Source organism: Pistacia vera, unplaced genomic scaffold (genome assembly GCF_008641045.1).
Source record: "Pistacia vera cultivar Batoury unplaced genomic scaffold, PisVer_v2 Contig289, whole genome shotgun sequence".
Lineage (NCBI taxonomy): Eukaryota > Viridiplantae > Streptophyta > Magnoliopsida > Sapindales > Anacardiaceae > Pistacia > Pistacia vera.
In genome coordinates, this window is record NW_022196100.1 from 323,030 (window position 1) to 350,977 (window position 27,948).

The following is a 27,948-nucleotide window of genomic DNA, read 5'->3' on the forward strand; positions in this document are numbered from 1 at the left end:
TAACCCCTCACTACTTCTCCCATTAACTTTATTATATTAGGGTCCAAACTGAGACTCCCTGATTTGATCCACCAAAATAGGCCTAACTTGAAATGTGCTAAAAGTACCCTGCTATCATTCCTAACTCAACTCCTAAGGTCTCAACCTATAAGCAACAGGATACGCACTTATATGCGTCATGACACTCGGGTTTTTCTACTTTAGAGCATCCCCACTACATTGGCCTTACCAGGATGATTAATCAATCTATAGTCTAATCCTTGATAAGCTCATCTACATTCTCTGCCTCAAATTCATTCCTTTTGAGCAAACAAATATTTCAAACTCTGATGGTTTTAAAATAGGCAATGACCCCATAAAGATAATGTCTCCAATTTTCAAAGCAAAGACTACCGCTATGAGTTCCATACATGGGTTGGTATTCACTCAGTTTTTGAGTTGCCTGGAGGCATAGGCTATTACTCTCCCATGTGCATCCAACACACACCTAATACCAGGGATGGCTCATCTAAAACACCATAAATCTATCATTACCGGAAGGCAAGGCAAGTACGGGGCTGACGTTAACCTTACTTTCATTCTTGGAAACTCTGCTCACAATCGTTATCACTCAACTTTACCTCTCTCCAAGTCAACCTGTCAAAGGGGTTGCTATCTTGAAAATCCTTCCACAAATCTCCGTAGTATCCAGATGATACCTGGAGGAAACTCCTTACTTTTTTCACATTGATTAGGTCTCTCCCAATTCAACTTGCTTTTTACTTTCTGGGGATCCACATAAATACATCGCGCTGAGATCACTGCCAAGAATGTATCTGATTGAGCCAAACTACACTTGCTAAACTTTGCATAGAGTTTATTTTCTTGAGGGTTTGTAGGACCATCCTAAGGTGCTACTTATGTTCCCCCTTGTTTCTCGAATATACTAAAATGTCATCAATGAACACAACCACAACCAATCCAGGTATGGGCGAAACACCCTATTTCATCAGATCCATAAAAACTACAGAAGCATTGGTTAAGCCAAAAGGCATCACTAAGAACTCATAATGTCCATAACGGGGTCCTGGATGCTGTTTTCAGATATCAGTCTCCCTAATCTTTAGTTGATGGTAACCGACCTTAGATCTATTTTGGAGAACCTTGAGCACCCTGCAATTGATCAAACAAGTCATCGTCTGCGTGGCAACAGAGAACTTTTGTTACCATTGTTACCTTATTTAACTATCGGTAATCTATGCATAGTCTAAAAGTACCATCATTTGTTTTAACAAATAAACAAGTGAGCTTCCCACGGTGACCACACTAGGTTAATGAAACCCTTATCCACCAATTCTTGCAATTGTACCTTTAACTCTTGCAATTTTTGCGGTGCCATTTCTAAAGGGGCATGGTATGGGGCTGAACCAGGAACCAAATCTATAGTGAACTCAACTTCTCTATTAGGTGGCAAACCACGAAGGTCTTCAGGAAAATGTATGGGAATTCCCTCACGACCAAAATATCCTCTAACCTCAATTCACTGATTCTAGTGTCTACCATATGAACTAGATAAGTAGGACATTGTTTCCTGAGTAGTCGCTGGTAGTCATCGCTGCAATAACACAGAAGGAAGGATACGACGTCTCCACAGAAACAAAACTTTGTTCCCTCACTTTTAAGGTTACCTCTTTAGAAACAATCCACTGTGGCACGATGCAAGGTAGTCAATCCTCCCCAAAATCACATCAAAATCGTGCAATGTCTAGAGGAATCAAATCTACCTGAATCATCATGCTCACATATCCTCCACCACACTATGTCTATACACATACTCAACCACTAAGAATCTCCAATAGGGGTGGCTACTACTAACTTACACTTATAGGGTTCTAATTTCTATTGGCATGACATAGCAAAATATACGAACAAATGAATGTGTAAAACTTGATCAATTAAAATATGAGACCTCATGTAAAAAACGGTCAACATACCCATAACTACGTCGGGGTGCTGAGCATCCTGCTCGCACGAGCTTGGGTCTGAGGTCGCTTGTTCCCCTTTGTCCTAGCACTATATAAACTGCAACACTACTGGGCCTTCTGAACCTGAGATCTCGTGTTGTCCCTGAAACTGACCCCTATTCTTTGAAATTCTATGAACCGAAGCATTATCACCTTGAGCCAAATGGGAACAATCCTCTTGATATGGCCAACTGCCGATAATGATAACAACCATAAGCTCCTTTCTGACACTGCCCCAAGTGAATCTACACACAACTGTTACAGGGTGATCGTTGACTCCCACTTGCCCAACCAACGCTAATATCTATGCTTGAGTCCTCCTATTCTAATTACTATTGTCCAGTGAATGTTGATCTGAGCCTGTCTTAATCTATCCTGAACTGCTCGAGGGTCCGCAAAACTACCCTTTTTTTTATTATTTCTATTACTAGGGCCACCAACTGTCCATTCACGGTTACTACGTTTCGGTCTTGGGCTCTCTCTTATCAAACTCTCCCAAATTACTCTAACTCTCATAGTTATACTCTGTCAATTCCAATCTCTGAGCAGCAATGTGAGGCCACTATGTTCTGATCCTACCTCTGAGGCTTTCTTCAAATTTCCTACATTTGCTTCTCATCTTCAGCTATAAACAGGCAAACAAGATACTCATAAACTTAATTCCCTATGTTAGTATGATAAACTCACTTTGTTTAGCATCCTGATCACCATAGGAAAATAAAGATAAAGAACTCCAAGGAAATTGGCCCGAGTAATATGTTGTTCGATCCCCAATCTAGGTTGTACCGCTCTCCACCATGACAGCCTACCTTTTAGTAGAAAGGTAGCAAACCGTAGTTTTGGTCATCAGTGCACCCATCATCCAATACTTGTTCTAATTGATTCATCCAGGAGTTGCATCTATGGGATCTCCCATCCCCTCAAAGCTGTTGCCCCTAATTGTTCTCGCTCTCTCTATAGTTTTTCCTTCTCCCTGACGCTAGGCGTCCTATCCTGCACGACCCTAGTCACCAGTTGACTAGCCTATTCATAGTCTATCCACTGTTATACCATCACCTTGGAGCCCTGCATTTTGTTCACCTCACTAGTCCTTCCCACATTTTGATCATGGCATCAATTCTTCCTAGAGTCATTGAGGTCCAAACCTACAAGTACCCGATTCTACTGTCTCTTCCCAAGCTCATCACCTCCTAGACACTCTAGGACTAATAATTCTCTCATGAATTCGGCGCAGGCTGGCCACGTTTGACTCATGCTGTATCTACAAACATAAACAATTGGTTTCTAAAAAAACCTCATGGATGGAATAAATTCATTAAGGACTAATTGGCATGCGTTGAAAATTTTCAAAAAATGCCCTTAAAGTAAAAAAAACCATGCTCTGTACCAATTAACACGAACCGTCCCTAATTTTCTCATCTTGTAGGATCTGAGCGCTCCCCACAAGACTCAGATACCCGAGATGTGCTATGTAGAAAAAACTGTGAAACCTGTTAAAGGACTTACTTTTTTTTAATAACATCATAGTATTTCCATTTCTAATCTTAAAAAAAAAAAAAAAAAAAAAGTACAGCCATCTTCGTTTTACAAAGAAAAGATTTAGGGAAAACTGTGGTATCAGTTTTTCCACTTATGCAACACAATTCAAACAAAACAAGGAAATACATGATGGGAACATGAGTTTTTTGAAACGGAAGTCCAAAAAAACAATACAACATAAATATAAACCAACATAAAAGATGTCGACGCGTGGCACAACCAGTAGAGACTCACTACTCGGCACGATCTCTTGGGGTCCTGGTGAGGGGGAAACATATAAAAAAAAATATGTGAGCTGAAATACTCATTGAGTGGGGAAAAGGGGGTTTATAAAACTTCCAAAAAAAAAATATTAATACAACAATTCTTAGCAAATCCTGACGACAATATATTATATGAATATGCAATGGAAGCAACCACCCCATTCACGTATGTATATGTGATTATTCTAACCTCTGCACTCAGTAAACTATACTCTGACTTACTTCCTTTAATTGTATCAGATTCTGATAAAACCTCAACATTTGGTATTAGAAACTCTCACCATAACTAGTACCTTGGGAAAATCTGTCATACTTGGTCATGTCCCATGCACAGGCAGAGAGGGGCCTACCGTCCATACCCCGCAAGTCTATTATCGCACGGTAGAGCCCAAACTATCATAGTTGGCGGACCACTCAACACCTAGGTAGCATAATAACTGTCATACGCATGTGTAAGTCTAAACTAGATCTGATAATCTGTAACTTGGGGAATGGGTACTTCGAGGGTGGTTTAGCAGCACAACAATCTCATGCAGAATCTCAGTAGCATGTAAGCAAGAGCATATTACGTATGTGCTTATAAATCATACATATATGACATAATTCAAAAATCACATATAGATGGAGTGAACTATAATTTTCTAACATGTTTACAGAAACTGACAACTTAACCTAGATAAAAAAATTACTTCAACGTCACATTACCATGTATATGTCGACACCAATCATCAGCAATTATCACTTTGAAAAGCCAAAAACTCAAATAACACACATTTGAATTTAAAACAAAGAGCTAATATTAATACATAGGAATATTCTATATTAAAATAATAGTAGGCTACATACACAATTCTGTTACATTATTTTCATTACATCATGATGTGTCAATGTCACAACCATACAATTCTTAGTGGAATGTTAAATTTTTTTTGGGTTTAGGTATATATTTTTTGCTATTGAAGCGAATAAAAAAAGTTTTTATGAGATAATGTGTTTTTGTTTAATTTTGTTTATTTAAGGTTTTTACTATTTTTTTATGTTATTTTTTTTATTGGTTTTTGTTTGATTTTAATTTTTTGTATTAAGGTTATGATTTTTTTATAGTTTATTATATTTTTGTTTGTTTTTTGATTGTCTTTATTTTTATTGTTTTATGTTTTATATTTTTACTTTGATTATATTGGTTTTATTTGATTTTTACTTGTTTTTTGATTTTTTTTTTTTATTTTGTTTGTTTTATTTTGTTGTTTTATTTTTGTTTATTTATTTGATATTTTTATTTTTTTTTTGTTTTTGGTTTTTTTTTTTTGTGATTGTGTCTTTTGTAGTTGACATTAATTGTTATATTACTTTTTTAATTTTTTCTTAGTTCCATTTTTTCATTATGACTTTTGGTTATGGTGTCTTTAATTAATTAGTCATTATTTAGTTATATCTTAGGTTTTTTTGTATTGTGAAATTTTTTATTTTTTTTATTATGTATTTTTTTTTTTTTTTTGTATCATTTTTATATTTTTTTTTTGTTTTTGGCAATGATTATTTATTATTGATTATAATTTAGTATATTATTTGTTTTTAGTTTTATGTTATTTTTTTTTTTTAGGGTGGATTTTTTTATTTATTTATATTTTGATAATATTTTATTATACTTGTTTTTATAGTGGCGATTAGCGCATGCTTTTTTCATTATCTTGTGTTTGTAGAGGGGTTTTGGCTAGACCATGATTATAATTGTCTTTTGATTTATTATGTATTGATTAGTTTTTTTTTATTGTTTATATTTTTAATGATTTGTTTTTGTGGTTTTGATAATTGTAGGAGCATATTATGATTTTTATGTCTTTACTTTTTTTTTTAGTATATTTTTTTATTATTCATTTTATTATTATTTGAATATTTTATTTATTTTTAAGCAAAATACCATTTTTTTATATTTATTTTTTTGTATCTGAGTTTTATTCATTTTTTTTTGTTTATTTTTTTATTTTATTTTTTATTTTTTTTATTTGTTTTATTCTAGCTATTTTTTTATCTTTTTTATTATTAAGCATGTTATCACTTTTTTTTATTTTTTATTTTTTTGTTTTTTTTTATATTTGAATTTTTTTTTAATTTATTTTATTTACGTAAAATTTTGTAAATTTATTGTTTTTTTGATTTTATTATTTTTTTTTGTTTTTTATGTTATTTTTTTTATTTATTATTATTTTTAGATTTTTGTTATTATTTTGTTTATGGTTAATTTTTTTTATTTTTTTTTTATTTTATTTTATATATAATTGTGTTTTTTTATTTTTGTTTTTGTTTTATTAGTATTTTTGTCTTTTATTGTTTTTTATTTATTTATTGTAATGAAAATTTATTTTATTTATTTTTGTATTGTTTTTTTTCTTTTTTTTATTTTTTTTTGTTATTTATTTTTTATTTTTATTTTTTTGTTTTTTTTCTTTAGAATTTTTTGTAACATTAAAAAAAACTTATTTTTTTTTTTTATTTTTTATTTTTCTTTTTTATTTTATTTTATAAATTATAATTAATATTTTCGTTTTTTTTATACTATTTTTTTATAACAATTTTTTATTTTTTTTTCCAATTAATTTTATTAATTTTTTATTCTAATTTTATTTATTTTTTATTTTATTTTTTATTTTATTTTTTATTTTTATTTTTTTTTTTATTATTTTTATTTTTTTTATATTTTTTTTATTTTTAAAAAAGTGTTTTTTTTTTTGTTATTTTTTTATTTATTTTAGGTATTTTTTTTTAATTTTTTTAGTATTATTTTTTTTATTTTATTTTTATTTTTTATTTTGTTTTAATTTTTATTTTAGTTTTTTATTTTTTTTTATTATTTATGTTTTTTTTATTATTGTTGTTTTTTTAATTATTTTTTGTATTTTTTTTATTTATTTTTTTATTATACTTTTATGTAATATTTATTGGTATTATTTTTTTTTTTATTTTTTTTTTATTTTATTTAATTTTTTTTTTATTATGTATTAATTTTTTTATAGTTTTAATTTTTTTTTTTTTGTTTATTTTTATTTTTTTATTTAAAATTATTATTTTATTATTTTTTTTTTTTTTGTTTTCTAGACCATTATTATATTTTTTTATTTTTTTTTTTTTTTTTTTTATATTTTTTTTATTTATATTTTTATTATTGTTGTAGTCTTATTCTTTTTATTCTTTTTTATTTATTTTATTTTTATTTATTTTTTGGAAATTTTTCTTTATTTTTTATATTGTTATGTTTATTTTTTTTATTATATTTATAATTTATTATTTTTTATTGAATTTTTGTTGATTTTGTTTGATTTTATTTTTTATCTGTGTTTCATTATGTATATCATTTATTTATTTATTATCAAATATTAAAAATTAAAAATAATTAAAAAATTTTGTGATTGTGACATTGTACATCATGATATAATGAAAATTGTGTAAAAGAGTAGTGTAAATTTAGCATTACTATAAAATAAAATAAAATAAAATAAACATGTCCTTCCAAAACAAATAGCCAATACAATCTTTTTCCATTATCAATATCTGCACTTTTAACTTTTTTTTTTTTTTTTTTTCCTCCCAATTTCAGCCCAACCAAAACAACCTTTTTCAATATGTCAAGTTCACATTCCCAATCACATACTCAGCACCATTTACTTCATTGACATCATGCACATATAAAATCTTAAGCTGTTAGACATAATCTGGAAAATATGCAGCATAATATCTCAACACTTTGAGCAAAAGGACCAGATCTTAAAACTTTTCCCGAAACATTACTGGGCCGACCATGTAAGCAAATATTCACACCAATTTCAATTTCCCTCAAACACAACATGCTAGAATTTCACAAGCTTGACTGCAAACAAGATTTTGATGTTTTTAAAAGGGTTTATAGTTAGATCCACTCACAATTCTAACTCAGCCAAAGCTCCCTACACTCTCCTCCACTCTTTCTATCTTACCATTTTCTGCCGAAACCCATTTCCCTCTTCTCATTTTCTTCTTCTTTCTATCTATCCTCTCTTCATCTTTTCTCTCTTATTTTTCTTCTTCTCCTTTCTCCTTTCCTTTCCTTTCCTTTCCTTTCCTTTCCTTTCATTCTTCTCTCCTTCTTCTTTCTCCTTTCTCTCTTTTCTCTGTTTTTTTTTCCTCTGCTCCGTTTCTTCTTCTTGATTGGACGAACTACCTAGTTTTTTTTCTTTAAAACTAAGACATTTTCTGAAATTATAATCTGCCCCCCAAATTCTACAAATTTCACATAAGCTTCTCTTAGCAAAAATGTCCAGATTTTTCTCTCTTGATACTTGCAAACCTATCAAAATTTATTTCTTTTTTTTCCCTTAATGCAACTTTAAAAACTGACATAAATACATTTTCTTACAACAATACCATAAAATCAAATAGAAAGGGAATTAAATAACATAATAAAATTCATGCTATTACTAAATTAGAAATGAGGTTTTACATGATCCCCCACACACTTGTGTCCCTCTCCCAAATACAGTCAACTTAGACTTACTAGGCTAACAGTTTCAACCACGTCCAAAAAATTGCTAAACATAATAGGCCTCGGCTCTCAATCGTAGCCACCTCACCAATGGCTCCAGTCCATCCCCTTTGATGTAGAAGCACGAGCGATAGTCACACCTTTATTAGCTTGAACATACTCTCATATATCCCGGACTGTCATCATATTTGCCCGGCTTCTGCCTCAGAATATATCTTAGGAAATGCCCACTATAATAACCCTCATTTTCAACCGAGGATCAATACAACAACCAAAACATCAACCATTACATTGCCCCCAATATTTATCAAAATTCTCTTTCATTTTCTAACCATTACTCTAATAAAATCATCTTTAGATTCACTTTACTATCAACATACATTTCAATACACACACCTCCTTCAAAAAATAATATAGACGTCAGATAATCACTTCTAAAATGAGTTTGGTTGAACCACTTAATACTTTTAAAATGTCGCAAACTTTCCACTTTCTCCCAATCCTCATCACTCGGATTATTATGATAATTGATATCCCTCTCTTCAATCTTGGAAAAACTTTTTGAACTTAATTGCCGTTACCAACATTTCATAGGTAGAATTCCACCTTGTTTTACAATGGAGAATAAGTTTCCGATATGACAATTTAAATTGTTGAACAATCTTAGAAAATACCTAAGCCTACTTTTTGAACGTTGATATACAACACACTTTCATGGACGTTGTCTAATGTGCCTAATTTGATAAAGTCCATCTTGACAATCAGGTTCAAGATGTGTGCACAACATCTTACATGAAACAGTTACCTTCCACAAGGAGTTTCCCCGAAACTTCAAAAATTTCCTTCAAAACCTTAATCGCAACATCATTACTTGAAGCATTATCCATAGAAATAGTATATTCCTTATTTTCAATTCCCCATCTCATTAGGCACTTGAAAATGCCATCGCACATCACAATACCAGTTCGGGGAGGAGGTAGACGAACAAAGTTAAGGATACGTCAATATCTCCAATACCCGGTCAACACCATATACTCCATCTTTTGATTCCCTGAATTCCATAAGTCTGTAGTCAAACGATTTTGTCACACACAACAAAGTCTTCAATTTGGCCTTCTCAGTTTCATATACCTTCATACAATCTTTTTACAAGTATGGCCAGAAATTGGAGTCCATTAGGAATCCAATACTTTATCATATGTTCAAACACCTTTCCTCCACAATGTAAATGGATGCCATGCATGAGCACCCAATGGGCGATCGATTCCCTCATTTCAACATGTCAAACTTCCCACTTAAAGTGACAAATAGTAGTTGCAACATCATTACCGACACTCGAAAAACTAATATGTGTTGCTCATGGAAGCTTTTCTCCTTAAACACGGCTTAAATGTCTATTACACTAGGTGGTGCTTTCGGTGGCGTTAATACACAACTTTACTTTACAATGGATACACTCTGCCTTTTTGGTACCATTAGGGAGTACCAGCTCCTTGAACTCCGTCCTACCACTAATGTCTTCGCCTCTTTTTCTTCTGAATTGGATTTTCATTTTCATCACCATTATCGGGCTACTAATTCTTTGCTCCGTATTTGTTGTGGGTTGCATTCAAGTTAGGTCTGCTAGGTGTATGGTAATTGTATCTTGTATTGTAGAGGTGCTTGAGGAATTACCCTCCATTTACAAACCTATAATGAAAAAAAAAAAAAAAATCAGCAATTTAATGCAAACCAATATGAAATAATGTAAAACTATTACATGTACACACATCAAATCAATACATTACACATTGCGCACCAATATTAATTGCACCAATGCATCCTAACATTCATTTATTCTTTATTAGAGATGCTGGCTGAAGAATTAAATGCTCTATTTATTCATTCAAACCCATTTATTCTTTAAATAACTTTGTAGAATTATCTGTCTTATGCCTTTATCTACTACATAAATCGTACTGTCTTTAATACAATTTGAATTATATGTCTTATGCCTATTATTCTACCAAATTAAAGATTCCTTAAAACAAGCAAATCCCCTACTGGCTAGTGAGGAGATTTCAACTATGAAGACTCTTTACGCCCTTTACCCTTTGCAATTTAGTCTTCACATACCCTTACCTTTTGCAATTTAGTCTTCACTGCCCTTTACCTTTGCAATTTAGTTTCACTGCCCTTTACCCTTTTGCAATTTAGTCTTCACGCCATTTACCCTTTTGCAATTTAATATATAACAAAGCCCCTAGTCCCCACCAAAATGCGCAACCGCAACCACAAACCACAAACAAATTTATAAATTGCCCTTCTACTATTTATTGTAAAACAAATCCCCATAAGTACAAGTCCACAACCACAACCACAACCACAGTCCACAAAATAATAACAAAATACTTTGCAATTTCAATTTTCATGTAAACAAATGCCACAAGTCCACAACACAACCACAAACAAATTCAGTAAAGCAATTTAAACAAACAATGAAACAAACTGGCCTACAGGCTACAACAAGACTGCTTTTCACAAACAGTACTCAAACTGTTCTGTATGGGTTTCATAGCAACACCACAACCACATAGGACCCTGATACAAGATTCTGAATTGTTTCACTGGAAAAAGCCCCCTTAGAAAACAATTCACGAAAATGATCCACATGAAAACAGCTTAAAAAACCAAAAGAAGTAGAATTCACCACAAAAAACATTGAGCTTAAAGGATTGATGTCAAAACCTCACCTTATGAATAAAGAAGGCTACAAATCATTAATCATGTTCTTGCCATACCAGCTTTACAGTGAACAACAACCACATTTAAAATGTCTTCTTTCAACCACGAGTAGGCACTGACAAAATGATGATATAAGCTTATAGGGGGACCGTTATGGTCATCAAAAGGGAAGCATTACCGCAAACATTCAGACAAATCATATATAAAAGAACTTGAAAACTATTTGTGCATTAGTTGATAAACAACACATAATCCAATATTAGATTTGTCAATTTCTTGCACAATCTTTACCGGTCATAATATTTAAAACTCAGTAGATAACAAGGTAACCTACCAATACTTGTGGAATCAATGGTCGACAACATCATAGATCGATTTCATGACGAACCGAGAAAAGGACAAGAATCACGGTCAAGCGTTGGCGAGACTTCAATGGGTTTGACAGCGACAACTTGCAACGAAAATCCGATGAAGAAGATGGTGTTGACGACGAGACTTGACGGCGACAGGGAGGTGTGCTGTCGATTACAGTTTGGGATGACTTTTACGGCAAATGACAGATTGTCGATATTTTAGGGATTTTAATATCGGGGGGAATTTTGTCATTTTTAAAACATTTGTTGTGAAATTTTTATTTTAATCCCTATCCTTCGAAAACCCCAAAAAAACCCCCAGATTTTTCTAGCCAGGCTTGGCTCGCGAGCAACAAGCTGAGCGAGCATGGCTCGGACTCAGCTCGTTTGTCTCACGGCTCGTTACTGACGAGTGAGCCGTTAACGATCGGCTCGACTCGTTAAGCACTCCTATCATCACTAACTAAATCAACGGTGATTGGATTGTGGCAATGATGATAAAGTTGGAAGTAGAATCGAGTTTTATAGGAGATACTGTGGACATTTGGGTGTGAGCTATGGGAACAACTTGGATTACTATAATCAAAGGCCCTTCACTTAATTAACTCTAATTAAAGAGGGGTAATTAAACTAATAATAAAATAATAAAATGTCCCCCCGATGTTAAACATATCAATAATGTTTTTAAATAGTATTATGCAATAAAAAATTAATAATCTTTTTAAATAGTATATTGTTAAAAAAATTATCTCTTCGTTAAGCATATGACCTAGATTTATATGCATTAAGATCCTTAAATATGAGTGTATTTAAAAATATTAAAAGAGTGATGAGTGTATTTAAAAATATAATTTCATTTCAGTAGTTTTAATTAAGGCTAAATTCATCAAAACAAAAAATATTTTTAGTAGCGGGGATATCGATCCATTAGATGGCAACTAAAATCAATTTTCTCTTTGTGGGTTGATATATTATTGGACTTCGATACTTTATCCTTATAGGCCCATCTTACTTTGGATTGTATAATGTCACGGGTTAGAAGTTTCATACCCAAAAGATAACTTATTAGGTGGAGAGCTATTACTCTCCTTATAAGCCGAAGACCTCTCTAATGTGTTTCCGACGTGGAATCTGTGACATTTTCCCCATCTAATCCTAAGATGCTGCACGAGACGCTATGTGTGATAGTTAATCCATTGAGAGTGAGATGGACAGATAGGCAAGGGGCCCTACCTGTGACGAGGGAATCACAAATTCGCATGATTGGAGGAGGAGAATGTCATGAATCTCACATCGAAGCGCATTGGAGAGGTGTTTCATCTAATGGGTTAACCTTTTGGATGTGAAACTCCCAACCTGTAACAATAGACTTTTTTAGTTGGGCCTCAACTGTTATTAATTTTGGTCCAAAAATGTATTATTATTTATATAGGAAAATCAAGATATAAGAAACAAAATATTATTTCAAACACAGTAGAATTTTATATCAAATTTATCTTAAATATGCATTAACTGGATTATAATCTCCATATGTGATATTTTAAGCCTGAACTTTATCGGGCTAATTACATATTCACCCTTCAGGTTTGAGAAAATTCAAATAAAAAAAATCTAAAATATATAAAATGAAAATAAGAACCTAAGGTATGCATAATCTCCCACCATAATTGTAAATGTGAAATTACTGTAAATAGAAGGTTATTTGGGGCAATTTCACTGTTTCAGGTTAGAGTTTTGGTACTTTGTTTTGTTAATTAACGAAGTTAATAGTCTTCTCGGTTTAGACTTGGACTAAGTCGAAATTGAATATTAGTCTAGTACGTTAACGTTTCTTGTCGATCTGTTCAGACTTTGACTAGTCTAAGATTGATATTGTTAGTGGAAGGAAGCTACAGGAAACAGCATGCAGCCATCTCCATGAATATATGTTCAGGTTTCTGATCATGGACGTACGCGGTGCTGCCTTTTCAACTATAGGTCTTTTCTTTCGCCAATGATTCCAATCTTCCACAACGTTAAGACCGGACAAGACCAACGAACCACACGGTATATATGCACCATGCAGATCCCTGTTCAGAAACACAAGGAAGACTTTGACTAGTCTAAGATTGATTATTGTTAGTGGAAGGAAGCTTACAGGAAACAGCATGCAGCCATCTCCATGAATATATGTTCAGGTTTCTGATCATGGACGTACGCGGTGCTGCCTTTTCAAATCTATAGCTCTTTTCTTTCGTCCAATGACTCCAATCTTCCACAACGATTAAGACCGGACAAGACCAACGAACCACACGTTATATATATGCACCATGCATGAATCCCTGTTCAGAAACACAGTGGTAATTATATATAAGGACCATGCAATGTGGAACACAAGCTGGGTGAATTAATGCATTATATCCGTGTGGGCTCTGCTGCAGCAAACATGGATGGTCTAGCAGCACAAACGATAACTGTGGAGCTAATTGTCAGAGCCAATGTGGCCCTGGCAATAGCTGGCATAACCCCTGCGCCACCGTCTAGTAGTAACCAATAATGTAGATACTAATATTATATATACTTTCTTGGCTGCTTAATTATGATTCTCAAAGACATCTCAATTAATGAAAATCACATTTATCTCACAGAAATAGATAAAAGACTACTGCATGCTATGTATTTAGTCGTATAACATAAGATTTATAAAATTTTAACTTTAATTTAAACCAATTGTACACAATATTCATTATGTATATCTGCTCACAGATCAATGGGAAATTACACAATTAACACCCTTTTCATCACTAAATTTAATTAATCAAATAAAAACGGACTAAGAAACAAACAGACCTAGATAATTTTAAAATACCATAAACTTGTACAAAATCAATTAAAAAATTTTAGTTGTCATATGTTGATTTATTATCACATTCAACTTCAAATTCAATTAGAATTCTTAGTATTTGGAACCACCACTGGGTGACCCAACTGTTAACTAAGACTCTTGGGTGTATTACTCAAAAGGTCCTGAGTTTGATCCACCTGGGTTACTAATAGGGGTGGCTACAACCGGGATTTTCCCGATTGTCAACTTCAGGGCCTCGAAGGATTAGTTGAGGTGCATGCAATCTAACCCAAACACCGCTAGTCACCAAAAAAAAAAAAAAAAAAAACAACTACAAAAAGTTTAAGATGTAAGCAAACTAGCCCGGATACCCCCAATCAACTAAAAAAAAAAAAAACTAGAAAAATGTTTATTTCAAGGGGCCTCTTCTAATGTGCTTACATGCACGTAAATTTAGTAAGATGATACCAAAAATATTGTGATAGTATAAGATTGCTTATGTTAAAAAATTTAATTTAGACCACGTAAAAGCTATCCCTTCTAGGAACTTTGAAGCGATTTTAGTCAATGCCGTTGCTCATCAGTTTCTTTCTTTTGTTTCTTCTGTTCTTAGCCGTGTATAAAAAGTAACAGCCAATGAAAACCATAGCTTCCTTCCTTCCTGGTCATTTTCCATCTAGGGTCAGCCAGCCTTGACTAGTAACAGTAGCACCACTCCCGGTAATCTCCTCCACTCATATGGTCTTTTCATTTGCCGTGCGAATGCTGTGCTACTTCTCATTCTCACAAATCCAAACATGACATTTGTTCATCCCTCTTTTATCTTTATTATGTCCAGAATTCTTATCACCATAATTATGTTATATGCATATTTCTTCAAGCAAGACAGCCGCTGTTGAATAGTGAGAAATAACATGCATGCATCAGGACATTCCGATCCTTATCACGTCACTCCCACTTCTTTTTCTATCTATAAATACCCAGCACCATTATCCCAAAATTCACAAGCCACTACAGAGTGATCTAATCAAACAACATATTAGAATGAGGTTGTGTTTGTGCTTATGGGTGCTAGCGTTCTGCATTTTGGCCTCTGATCTCGGGGCCTTGGCTGATGTTCGTTCACTCATTAGCAAAGACCTATTTGAGCAGATATTAAAGCATCGTAATGATGCTGCTTGCGAAGGCAAAGGTTTCTACACTTATGAAGCTTTCGTTAATGCTGCCAACTCCTTTGGCGCCTTTGCAACCACCGGTGATACCAACACTCGTAAAAGAGAAATTGCTGCCTTCTTGGCTCAAACTTCTCATGAAACTACAGGTGGGTGGGCCAGTGCCCCCGATGGCCCATTTGCATGGGGATATTGCTTCATCAGAGAAAGAAACAATCCAGGAGCTCATTGTACTTCTAAAGATTGGCCATGCCCTCCTGGTAAACAATATTATGGTCGCGGACCCATCCAACTCACACAGTAAGTTTCTCTCATATCATACCTCCTCCCTTGTAAATTCTACAAGACTTTCTGGCTTTGACCGTTGACTTGTTGACTTTTTTTAGCAACTACAATTACGGGCAAGCGGGTAGGGCCATCCGGGCGGATCTAATAAACAACCCGGATTTGTTAGCTACTGACGCTGTGATATCATTCAAGACTGCTTTCTGGTTCTGGATGACTCCACAGTCACCCAAACCTTCATGTCACGCTGTCATCATCGGCCAATGGAAACCATCCACCACTGATACTCAAGCGGGTCGGGTCCCCGGTTATGGGGTCACCACCAACATTATCAACGGCGGCAAAGAATGCGGCCAAGGCTCCAACTCAAAAATGGAGAATCGGGTCGGATTCTACAAAAGATACTGTCAAATTCTGGGAGTTGACCCTGGCAGTAACCTGGACTGCAGTAGTCAGAGGCCTTTCAATGCTTAATCTCAACCAAAATGAATCAATAATGTTAAATGTTGATCAAATAAAACATCAATGAAGTTAAGTTGATCTCTACTAAATTACATCAACATATTAATCAAGCTCCTTCCCCTCCTGAGTTCAACTTATGATCTTATTTATATACAACATGCAAGCAAAATACAGATCGTATATAACTAAGTAAAGTATGTTACATAAATACTGAATTATAATAGTTATAAATTAGTATTATAATTTAAATTAAATATTGAATTTAGAGATAACTACTTATATAACCCTATTTTAATTAGAGTCAAATTAAAAAAGAATCCATCCTAAATTGTCTTTGTAAGTAAGACCTTTGATGCAAATTCTGGACAATTTGACCCTTCTTCAATTCACTTCTTTCTTTCTCCTCTTTTCTTCTTGTCTTTCTTTATTATCCTTAATGTTTTTAGATTTACGTTTTTTGTATTGTTTGTATATATTTACGGTGTATATATATTCATATGTGTTTAATATAAGTGAAGTAATGCATATTTAGGGGAAACAAAACAAGAAAAACTCACTTTCTACCACTTGAATTGGAAAAAAAATTCTAGAAAAATTGCAAAAAATCGAGTCACTCAAATCTAGTCGCTTGAGTGGGATATAATGATATTAATCTTGTTTAAGTGAGGTATAATGATATTAATCTTATTCGAATGGACGTTTTTGATACTTTACATAATAAATTTCATAAAAACAATACAACCCATATAAAATTTTAAAAAAATCCATTCGAGTGAGGATAATATCATAATACCCCACTCAAGTGACTAGACTCAAGCTACTCGAGTTTATTTAATTTTTTTGGGTTTATTTATCAATTCTGGAAAAATATATTTTCAACCTAATTTGAATTATTCTCAATTCTTTTTTGACTTTCTTTATATATTAAACATATTTTCAACATTTCCTATATCCTTTAACACTAAATTCTTTCAAAAAATCAACTAAAAAAATCACAATATTCACATTTCAATCTTCGATCAAAACTTTTTTAATTTCCACGAAAGCAATAGTATTTATATGGTTAAGTTTGAAAAAAGGGTAAAAGTGTCCAAATTTTTTATGAGAGGTCTTGCTTACAAAGCCATTTAGAAATTGGCTATTTTGATATTTTCTAATTTGACTTTTTAAAGAGGGTCAATTGAGTAAATTTCTCTTGAATTTACTATAGCATAACTCCTTTATAATTAAACATTTAATAAGGTTTATTTCATTCACCATGAGTGATATTTAGTCAAAAACACCCTCCTAAAATATCATAAGACCCTATAAAAATATTAGATTTCTAATAATCGTTTTTTTTTTTTTTTTTTTTTTTAACTTAAATACCCCCCATGGACATATGAAATTAATATTGTTTAATAAATTTTATTGCTCACTACAGTTTTGGCAATTGCTGAGCATACACTCCCTGGGTTTCAAAAATTGGTTTTTAAAAGTCGGGCCTAACTCTTCATTAAATGGGCTGGTTGGTTAAAAGCCCAACCCATTTAACATGTTTCTCTCTCCTCTCTCTTTTCAACCCTTGTTAAACAGTGTTACACCTTCATTAACCACTTACACTGTTACACCTTACTTTCTAGCTTTGACCGTTGACTTGTTGACTTTTATAGCAACTACAATTACGAGCAAGCGGGTAGGGCCATCGGGGCAGATCTAATAAACAACCCGGATTTGGCTTTGGATGACCCCGCAAGCCATCAAGCCACAATGGCTTTCTTTGTTTCAAAATTGGGAACACTATTCTTAGTATTCCCAAAAAAGTTAAACAATAAAATATCTAAAAATTCTAATTTTTGGGAATACTACTTTCAATATTATTCAATTTTTTTTAAACCTTCTAAATTTGTTAATTTAATTAAATACCCCTAAATATTTTTTTAAAAATTATAAAAACACCCCAACAATCCACATTTACCAGATTCCGACCACCACCATCAAAAAATGGCTGGAATCTAGTAGGATGGCGTACTACCAGCTGAATCTGGCCGGTAGTGCGCCGATCTAGCCTTTTCTGGCCAGATCCACGGTGGATCTAGTCGGAAAAGGCCAGATCTAAGGCCAAAGATCTGGCAGTTGACTGCCAGATCTTTGGCCATAACAGTCGGTCACGATGGCCAACAAACGGTCGTCGTTGACCATCAACGACGACCGTTTGTTGGCCGTCGTTGAGAGCAAATACGGCCAGATTTGGCCGTAGATCTGGCCTTTGTCGGCCAGATCCACCGTGGATCTGGCCGAAAAAGGTCATAGCGACGTATGACCGACAAGATCCAGCCGGTCATACGCTGATAAGACGACTCCGGCCACCTCTGGTGGTGGTGGCCGACTGGGGGTATTTGAGGGTGGATTAGGGGTGTTTTTGTTAACTTTTAATGTTTTATTATAGGGGGTGTTTTGTAAAAAAATAAACATAATGAGCATTTTATTTATTTATAAATCCTACCTCGTAATACCCACCAAATTCAAGTTTTCTTTAACTTTTTTCAAAAAACTTTTCTCAAAACCCCCAAATTTTGAACCAAACGAAGCCAATGTGATCACAGGAAGATGGACACCATCTGATGCTGACAGATCAACTAATCGGGTCCCAGGATATGGTGTCATCACCAAGAGTGTTCACGACCAAAGCCAAGCCGAGTTTTCGGCTTAACGAGCTCGACTCGTGAAATGGGATAAAGAAGGCCTCAACGGTTCGTAATGGAATCGAGCCGAGCCGTAGATTTTTGGATGTGAAACTCCCAACCCGTAACAATAGACTTCTTTTAGTTGGGCCTTAACGGTTTTTAATTTTGATCCAACAATATGTATTTATTATTTTATATAAGGAAAATCTAGATATAAGAAACAAAATATTATTTCAAACACAGTATAATTTATATATCAAATTAGCTATCTTAAATATGCATTAACTGGATTATATAATCTCCATATAGTGATATTTTAAGCCTGACCTTTATCGGGTTAAATACATATTCACCCTTCAGGTTTGAGAAAAATTCAAATAAAAAAAATCTAAAATAATATATAAAATGAAAATAAGAACCTAAGGTATGCATAATCTCCCACCATAATTGTAATATTAGAATGTGAAATTACTGTAAATAGAAGGTTATTTGGGGCTATTTCACTGTTTCAGGTTAGAGTTTTGGTACTTTGTTTTTGTTAATTAACGAAGTTACTAGTCTTCTCGGTTTAGACTTGGACTAAGTCGAAATTGAATATTAGTCTANACGGCGAACAAATAACAAACTAGATTCAGGCTGTTGGGGTTTTTGAAGAGAAGCGTTCGATGAGTCTTTTTGTGGTAGAGGTTGGATTGTGGTAGTTAGGACTGATCGAAATTTGACTTGAAAGGAGTGGTTGTGCAAACCCTAATCGATTTATTGCTGATGATCGACGATGTCGGCGAGAGTAGAGTTTGAAGAGTTTTGGTGAGTGATGATTGACGAAGAGAATAGTAGCGGAATGAGGTTGGAACGATGTCAGAATTGGAAACAGAATATAAATTTGGATTGTAAAGTGGTATATTAAAAGGAGTGATGCTATGGGTACTAACGGATGGGTACTAATTTGTGTACTAATTAAAGCATAGTACCCGTACTATGCGCATAGTACGGGTATTATGCTTTAGTTAGTACACAAATTAGTACCCATCCGTTAGTACCCAAAGTATTATTCTATTAAAAGTCTAGTATGAAAAAGTACCATTAAACCATCATTTGGATAGAAAAAAGTCGTTTACTCTATTTTAACTTATGCTCAATAGCGTAATAGATCATTTACCATCCCTTGAATAGAAGCACCACTTTCCCTGTAATCTCCTCCGCCTATACGGTCATTTAATTTGCCGTGTGAATGAATTCATGTAGTGCTAAATGGTGGAAATATGCGCTGACTATTGCTCATTCTCACAAATCCAAACTTGACACTTATTCATCCTTCTTTTATCCTTATCATCTCCATAATTCTCATACATCATCATTATGCATTTCTTAAAACTAAAAATAAGTTAGGAGCCGCCGCTGTTGAATGGTCAGAAATAAAATGAATGGATCAGAACATTTCGATCCATATTACGTCACACCCTCTTCTTGCTCTATCTATAAATACCCACCACCATTATCCCAAAATTCACAAGTCAATACAAAGTGATCTAATCAAGCACCATATTAGAATGAGGTTGTGTATGTGCTTATGGGTGCTAGCATTTTGCACTTTGGCCTCTAATCTCGGGGCCTTGGCGGAGCAATGTGGTAGCCAAGCTGGAGGGGCCAAGTGTCCAGGAGGGCTTTGTTGTAGCAAGTTTGGTTTCTGTGGTACCACTAATGATTATTGCGGTGCTGGTTGCCAAAGTCAATGCACTGCTGGTGGCTCGCCGTCGACGCCATCCACTCCAACACCTACCCCTAGTGGTGGTGGCGGTGATATTAGTTCACTCATTAGCAAAGGCCTATTTGAACAGATATTAAAGCATCGTAATGATGCTGCTTGCCAAGCCAAAGGTTTCTACACTTATGAAGCTTTCATTAATGCCGCCAAGTCCTTTGGCGCCTTTGCAACTACCGGTGATACCAACACTCGTAAAAGAGAAATCGCTGCCTTCTTGGCTCAAACTTCTCATGAAACTACAGGTGGGTGGGCTACTGCACCAGATGGACCATATGCATGGGGATATTGCTTCAAGCAGGAGCAAGGCAACCCCTCAGATTATTGTGTTGCAAATCAACAATGGCCCTGTGCTCCTGGTAAAAAATATTATGGCCGGGGTCCCATCCAAATTTCATAGTAAGTATAATATATTTGGATTATTGATTACTCAATTAATTAAGTTGTTGAGATTGACGTTGAGCTTGACTTTTGACAGCAACTACAACTACGGTCCAGCAGGAAAAGCCATAAACTTTGACTTGCTAAACAATCCAGATGCAGTGGCAAATGACGCTACTATTTCATTCAAGACTGCTTTCTGGTTCTGGATGACTCCACAGTCACCCAAACCTTCATGTCACGCCGTCATCACCGGCCAATGGAAACCATCCACCACTGATACCCAAGCGGGCAGGGTCCCCGGTTATGGGGTCATCACCAACATCATTAACGGTGGCATAGAATGCGGCAAAGGTTCCAACGCACAAATGGAGAATCGGATCGGATTCTACAAGAGATATTGTCAAATTCTGGGAGTTGAGACTGGCAGTAACTTGGACTGCAGTAATCAAAGGCCTTTTAATGCGTAGTCTAAACCAAAATGAATCAATAATGTTATATCTTGATCAAATAAAACACCAATAATGTTATGTTGATCTCTACTAAATTACATCAACAAATTAATCAAGCTCTTTCCCCTCCTGAATTTAACTATGATCTATAAAACCATTATTTATGTATTTATGTGAACAAGTGTTAAAAATAGGGGTACAAGTGTTATTTTCGAATTTGACTTTTCAAAAAGGGTCAATTAAGTAAATTTGACCGTTTAATAAACTATTGGTCACTACAGTTTTGGCAAATTCTGAGCATTCACTAACTGGGCTTTCCCACGACTGGTTTCTAAAAGTTGGGCCTACTTTGAATTAATGGGCTTGTTAGTTAAAAGCTCGGCCCATTTGACATGTTCCTGTCCCCCTTTTTGCTCTCTTCTCAGCCCCTGCTAAACCCTAACTCTCTTGCACCTTTTTCACACAGCTGAAGTCTCAAGTAGCAGAACAGAGTAGAGAGAGCAAAATGGGCAAAATCCCACCTTCCTTGCGCTCGTTAGTTTCAGCCAACTCGCTTATAAGAACTCCATTACAAACGGAAAAATCCCAACGTCATCACTTTCTCAAAAAAAGGCCCTCCAGAAAACAACAACGAAAGGACTCTGATGATTCTCTTGAAACTAATAGAATCCCGTCTCTGTTCAAGTCCCCTGAACTTTCAGAAGCCAAGGAACTCTTTAATTCCTTCATTTCTACTAAAAAAATCCCACCTGATCGCCCCTTCCACAACTCTCTTCTTCAATCCTACTCTTTGATGTCAACCGTTGATGATTCAATCTCTTTTCTCCACCACATGATCAAAACCAACCCCTCTTTCTCCCCCGACCATGCAACTTACCATATTTTGCTTTCGCTGGCCTGCAAAGCACCTGAGTCTGACCTCTCTCCGGTTCATAAGACTCTCAATTTGATGAAAAATGCAGGGTTTGAACCGAACCAGGGCACCACCGATATTGCGGTACGGTCACTTTGTTCTGTTAATCGTGTTGATGATGCTGTTGAGTTGGTAAAAGAATTATCATTGAAAAAGTCACCGCCTGACATGTATACTTATAATTTTCTTGTCAAGTGTTTGTGCAAGTGTAGAGTTTTGAGTACTGTTTATGGTTTCGTTGACGAGATGCGTAGTTCTTTTGATGTAAAGCCTAATCTTTATACTTATACAATCTTGATTGATAATGTTTGTAATACTAAGAATTTACGTGAGGCTACGCGATTGGTGAGTGTGCTTAATGAGTCCGGGTTTAAAGCGGATTGCTTTGTGTATAACACTATTATGAAAGGCTATTGTATGTTGAGTAAAGGGAGTGAAGTTATTGGGGTTTATAAGAAAATGAACGAGGAAGGTGTAGAGCCTGATCTTGTTACTTATAACACGTTAATTTTTGGGTTGTCGAAATCTGGGAGAGTAGTTGAAGCAAAAAAGTACTTGAAAATAATGGTAGAAGCAGGTCATTTTCCAGATGCTGTTACATATACTTCATTGATGAATGGGATGTGTAGGAAAGGAGACGCATTGGATGCACTGGCGTTGTTGGAGGAGATGGAGACTAGGGGATGTAGTCCGAATTCTTGCACGTATAATACGTTACTGCATGGTTTGTGTAAGTCGAGGTTGTTGGAGAAAGGAATTGAATTGTATGGGATGATGAAAGAGGGAGGCGTGAAGCTTGAGACGGCTAGTTATGCCACGTTTGTGAGGGCACTTTGTCGAGTTGGTAGGGTTGCTGAGGCTTACGAAGTTTTTGATTATGCAGTTGAGAGTAAGAGTTTGACTGATGTTGCTGCTTACACTACATTGGAAAGTACACTTAAGTGGCTGAGGAAAGCTAAAGAGAACGGCAATATGGTCTAATTGGTATGTTTTGATTACTATTTCCCTCTCTTTATTTAATTGTTCTTATAGGTTGTTTTGTGTTCTGTTTACATTGTCGTAATCAAATCATCTCCCACTTCTACAATTTGGTATTGAATCTGAATTTTTAGCGTGTTGAATCTGTTTATAACTGTTAATATGAATCATTCTTTCTCTATTTTTTATTCCTCGAAGGCATTGCTCATAAGAATAATCCACTGATACTATCAGAACACGGGTTGTCTAGGTACATTTAAGGTAAAAGTTTTGTGCTTTGGTATATTAGCATTAGAGGCTTCTCCAACAGTTAAACTTGCATTCTAGCACTCCTGAGGCTCAGAATATCATGATTTTGTCTGGCAATAATCCCTGGAAATAATTTTGATGTGATTCTCATTATTTGGAGGGTTATTGATCATTATCAGGTTATACCCACTGCATTATTTATTTCCTTCTCATAAAAAGTTTATGCGTAATATCTTGAATTTTATACTCGGCTTTGGATAAATATGCATGCTACCACATGACAACCATACACATAACGTGTTCAGCAACCTAGCTAATTTATTTTCATATATAATTTTCTTTGTCAATGTCACGTACTAATCTGTAATTTGCTTTCAAATGATCCAATGCTATATAAATGCTAGTGTGTAACAATCTAGCATCAGTATGCTCTTATTATAAGAACTGAGATTAAGAATTAAAGTAGTTGTTCCTCATTTTCCTGGATTTATCTGTATTCTGCCACCAAGCTTATTCATGCTTTTCGGTGAGCTTTTTCCCATTTTAATGCATCAAACATTGCCAAATTTTCACATTTAAGGAATCACCCTTTCTCCTTTTATTATTCTCCAATGCATTTCTCAGTTTGCTGATCCCATCAGAGCATGGTTCTCAAGGTAAATATGAGGACATTGTCCTATCCTTTACTGTTTTAGCATTAAGAGCCTGCTCTTAAGAATCGAATGTGCATTCTAGCTCTCTTCAGGCTCAGAATATCAGGGTCCCCTGCATAACTTTTTTCCTATGAGAAAAAGCTACTTCCTAACTTGTTGAATTCTGTTATCTACAGTTCTTACTGGCTCTAGATAAAATGCTGCTTAAAGTTACTGCATGACAACTATATACATAACTTGTTTAGAAACTTAGCTCATTTATTTTCATAAATAATTTTGTTTGATCATATCAAATATTAATTTGTAGTTTGCTTTGAAATGATCTGATGTTATGTAAATTACTAGCGTATAATGATTTTGCACCAATATCTGCCCTTATGATTAGACCTGAGATTAAGAATTAAACCGTGATGTCTCATTGACCTGGAATTATGTGTAGTCCACTACCATGCCTATTCATTCTTTCAGTTCCTTTGCTCCCATGTTGATGGATCAAGGAAATACTTATGTGTAAAACATTGAGGTTTTGTCTTCACGAATGCTGCAGGCTGTTACATATTAATTTTAAGTTGTCAAAATTTTGACTGAAATGATTTCTTCACTGCATTTCTTAATGGCAGCTCTTTTAGGTTGAGGCTGTTGTAGGTTGGGATGATGATTTGAGTTTTCCGCAACAACTCCTTGGAACAATAAAGAAGTGATCTATATGTAACTTCACTTTTGACAGTCTGCCTAAACAGAAAAGGTAAATGAAATTGACCACTGTTTTGGCACATTAAGACTGCTACAGGTTATAGATGCAGCAGCAAGATACTTTTAGTGTGGCTTGTGGGGTTGTTAGTTTTCTCAATCAATGAGAACAATCGGAGTGCTGCAGGTAGGTTGCGGAATTAAAATTGTTGTCTAGGTAGTTCTGTGATGCATTCCACAGTGCTGCTAAAGCTTGTGGATTTTTACTTGGATACTGAAAGGAGAACCACCAAGCAATTTTGAATAGGTAGAGTTGGTTGAACTAACCTTTGTCATTGAAGATTATTGGAAGTTCTGTTGTTTACCTATCATACTGGCATATCTTGCTCTTTAGGTTGTAACCTTTTACTGAAGTGATCAAACGGGCGATATAGTATTTATGATTGATTTGCAATTCTTTGTAGTTACAACGAAATTTACTTTCTATTAATTGCTGAAAGAAATGTCCCATAAGGAATTAGCCAAGCCTGTGGTTTGCTCCCACAATATCTGCTGTTTGACTCTTTATTCAGCTTCTCTCTCATTTGAAATGATCTTCTTGTCATTTCTTCTTGCATCATTGTCCAATAATTGAAGCTAAGAATCCTCTTTTCCACTCTCAAAATCTAAAAATGCAAACGACTGGAATCAATCAGTACAACCGTAGCCGGGCTGAAATTTTCTGATTGAAAATTTAAACTTTGTTTACTCCTGAACCGATATTGGGAAGGCAAAAAAAATTGAATGCTCTGTGTGTTAACCATGTGAGCAATCCTCGGTATGAGGCTCTCTGTGTGACACAAATGCTAGCCAACATTTTGTCTGCCAAGTTATATATAACTATTTGTTTCCCTGTCTCCAATTATTACTTTCCCGTTTAACAATTTTGCTATTGCAGTTTATATTGTACAGCTTGCTAAGTATTCGGTGCCCAATTGAATGAAAATTGTTAATGATTTGGAGTAAGTTCTTTTGTACCAACCCTAAATACTCTTTATATTAGCCCTAGAATCTTGGACTCAAAGGCCAATTCTCTTGCAAATTCATGTCTCCTTTTGTCTTTTTCTTTCAGGGTTTTCTTATAGTATTTCATTCCACCTATTCAAAGTACTGTTCAATTGAAATTAGACAAGCATAAATTTGCCAGCCTTTTATGTTTCAAATTAATCTATCCAAGTCTATGATTGAATCCTCTTTTATAACAAGGCACTACCAATGATTGGGGAGACAAAGAGGCATCTCAATCTCACCACCATGACCACTTTTAACAAAATCAAATTTTCAATTCCTATTTCATGACCAGAAGATTAAAGAATGAATAAGGTTTACTTGTTGCTAGCAACAAAGTTTACAAAAGATCTTCCTTTGTCAGGGGTTGAATCACATTGCCACACATGCCAAACTTTGAGCACGAAGAGGCAAGTGGTCAACCAAGATTCTTGGAAATATTACTCAGGAGGTTCTGAGTATGATCCCCTATTTAACAGTAATCACCATTGGGTGGCCCAGCTGTTAATTTAGAGTCTAGAAAGATTAGTTGAGATAGCGTAAACTGATCCAGACATTCTTGATCACAAAAAAAAAAAAAAAAAAAAAAAGGCAGAAAGTGGAGCCCTCATTGTGTGCTTTATATATAAAGCTTCAACAGTAGTGATTGCCATTCAAGCTACAATTGTTTCTCCGGTGATTTTCATCAGCAGCATCACCAGGAAAACAATGATGGCAAGCATTAATGCCTTTCAAGTCATGCAAGTTCCTTCAAGATCCATTAGCTTGCCTGCTAGATTATTACATCCCACTGCACTAAAAATTGAAGAAGAGTTTAACAAACTTAAAACCTGCGATTCATCATATTCATCTGTGACAACAACCCCTTCCCGCAGCTTCAAGTCTATTCAAACTGGTTTAATAAGGCTTTCAGAGTTGTATAATTGTGTTGAGGAGCTTGTTCACTCTCCATTGACACAACAAGCTCTTAACAATCAGCAACATGTGGAGTTGGTGGAAGAGGCTCTTGATAGGTCAATTGGATTGCTGGACGCATGCAGCAATGCAAGAGAGTTGATTTTGAGCATGAAGGAGCAAGTGCAAGATCTTCAATCAGCTTTACGCAGAAGGGGTGGAGATTACTCCATCATTGAAGCTAATATTCAAGCTTATATTAACTTCAGAAAGAAGTCAAAGAAGGACATTGCAAAGTGCCTTAGAACACTTCAGAGAATAGAAATCACCACACAAAATTTACATTCAACAAAAGCTGATCATCAACATCTTTTCTTTGTGATTAATGTGTTAAAAGAATCAAGTGCCATCACAATCTCAATTTTCAAATCCCTCTTATTCTTCCTGTCCATGCCAGTGTCAAAAACCAAGTCCAGCGGATGGTCAATTTTGATCTCGAAATTGATCCCAGCTGAGAAAGGCCACAAGGTTTTCAACGAAGTGGGGTGTGTGGACATGGCTCTCTACTCTTTGCATGAACAAATCCGAAGAAACAATGGCAAAGTCGATGTGCAAATGGCACTCAAGAAACTAGAGACAGTTGATGGGAGCATCAAAGACCTTGAAAGAGGATTAGATTTTTTGTTCAGAGGCTTAATACAAAATAGAGTGTCACTTCTTAATGCTCTTACACCTTGATCATTGACTAATATATGATTAAGGTGTGAACATTTTGTATATGTAAATTGTTCAAAAAACCCAATTTTGCAATAGAATTATTGTAGTATATGACATTGAGATCCATATATGTTTTAGTAATTATTTGAGTTTATTTTAGGATTTATGTATATGAATAAGGTCCACCCACCGAGTCCCTACTCCCTAACCCACATACAACTCCTGAAAATGGCCATGCGCGGTGGTCATGGACTCTTCTGTTGGCTTCTATAAATTCAACTGAAAATCATTCGCCATTGCATAAACTCTTCATTCGATCTCTCCTTGCACACCTTCCATGTAAACTTGTCATGTTTTGTTAACGGATGAGTTTGAGATTCAGTTTATAAGACTGATTCCCCAAAT

General features: G+C 34.8%; 4 protein-coding genes across 4 annotated transcripts; all 4 read left to right on the forward strand.

The window, feature by feature from the left end:
* The first annotated feature begins 15,239 nt into the window (after nucleotides 1–15,239).
* On the forward strand, nucleotides 15,240–16,153 carry LOC116134480 (basic endochitinase-like). The gene is made up of 2 exons (XM_031420170.1): nucleotides 15,240–15,694; nucleotides 15,781–16,153. Exons 1-2 carry the CDS (start codon nucleotides 15,267–15,269, stop codon nucleotides 16,151–16,153), a joined length of 801 nt encoding a protein of 266 aa, XP_031276030.1. The 5' UTR covers nucleotides 15,240–15,266.
* Nucleotides 16,154–20,300: 4,147 nt separating this feature from the next.
* LOC116134478 (basic endochitinase-like) lies at nucleotides 20,301–21,536 on the forward strand. Its single transcript, XM_031420168.1, has 2 exons — nucleotides 20,301–20,968; nucleotides 21,048–21,536. Exons 1-2 carry the CDS (start codon nucleotides 20,358–20,360, stop codon nucleotides 21,418–21,420), a joined length of 984 nt encoding a protein of 327 aa, XP_031276028.1. The 5' UTR covers nucleotides 20,301–20,357; the 3' UTR covers nucleotides 21,421–21,536.
* Nucleotides 21,537–21,570: 34 nt separating this feature from the next.
* Nucleotides 21,571–25,339, forward strand: LOC116134477 (pentatricopeptide repeat-containing protein At2g17670). Its single transcript, XM_031420167.1, has 2 exons — nucleotides 21,571–23,299; nucleotides 24,816–25,339. The coding sequence occupies exon 1, from the start codon at nucleotides 21,908–21,910 to the stop codon at nucleotides 23,294–23,296; it is 1,389 nt and encodes a 462-aa protein (XP_031276027.1). The 5' UTR covers nucleotides 21,571–21,907; the 3' UTR covers nucleotides 23,297–23,299; nucleotides 24,816–25,339.
* Nucleotides 25,340–26,569: 1,230 nt separating this feature from the next.
* On the forward strand, nucleotides 26,570–27,937 carry LOC116134479. The gene has a single exon (XM_031420169.1). The coding sequence runs from the start codon at nucleotides 26,641–26,643 to the stop codon at nucleotides 27,562–27,564; it is 924 nt and encodes a 307-aa protein (XP_031276029.1). The 5' UTR covers nucleotides 26,570–26,640; the 3' UTR covers nucleotides 27,565–27,937.
* Nucleotides 27,938–27,948: the final 11 nt, after the last annotated feature.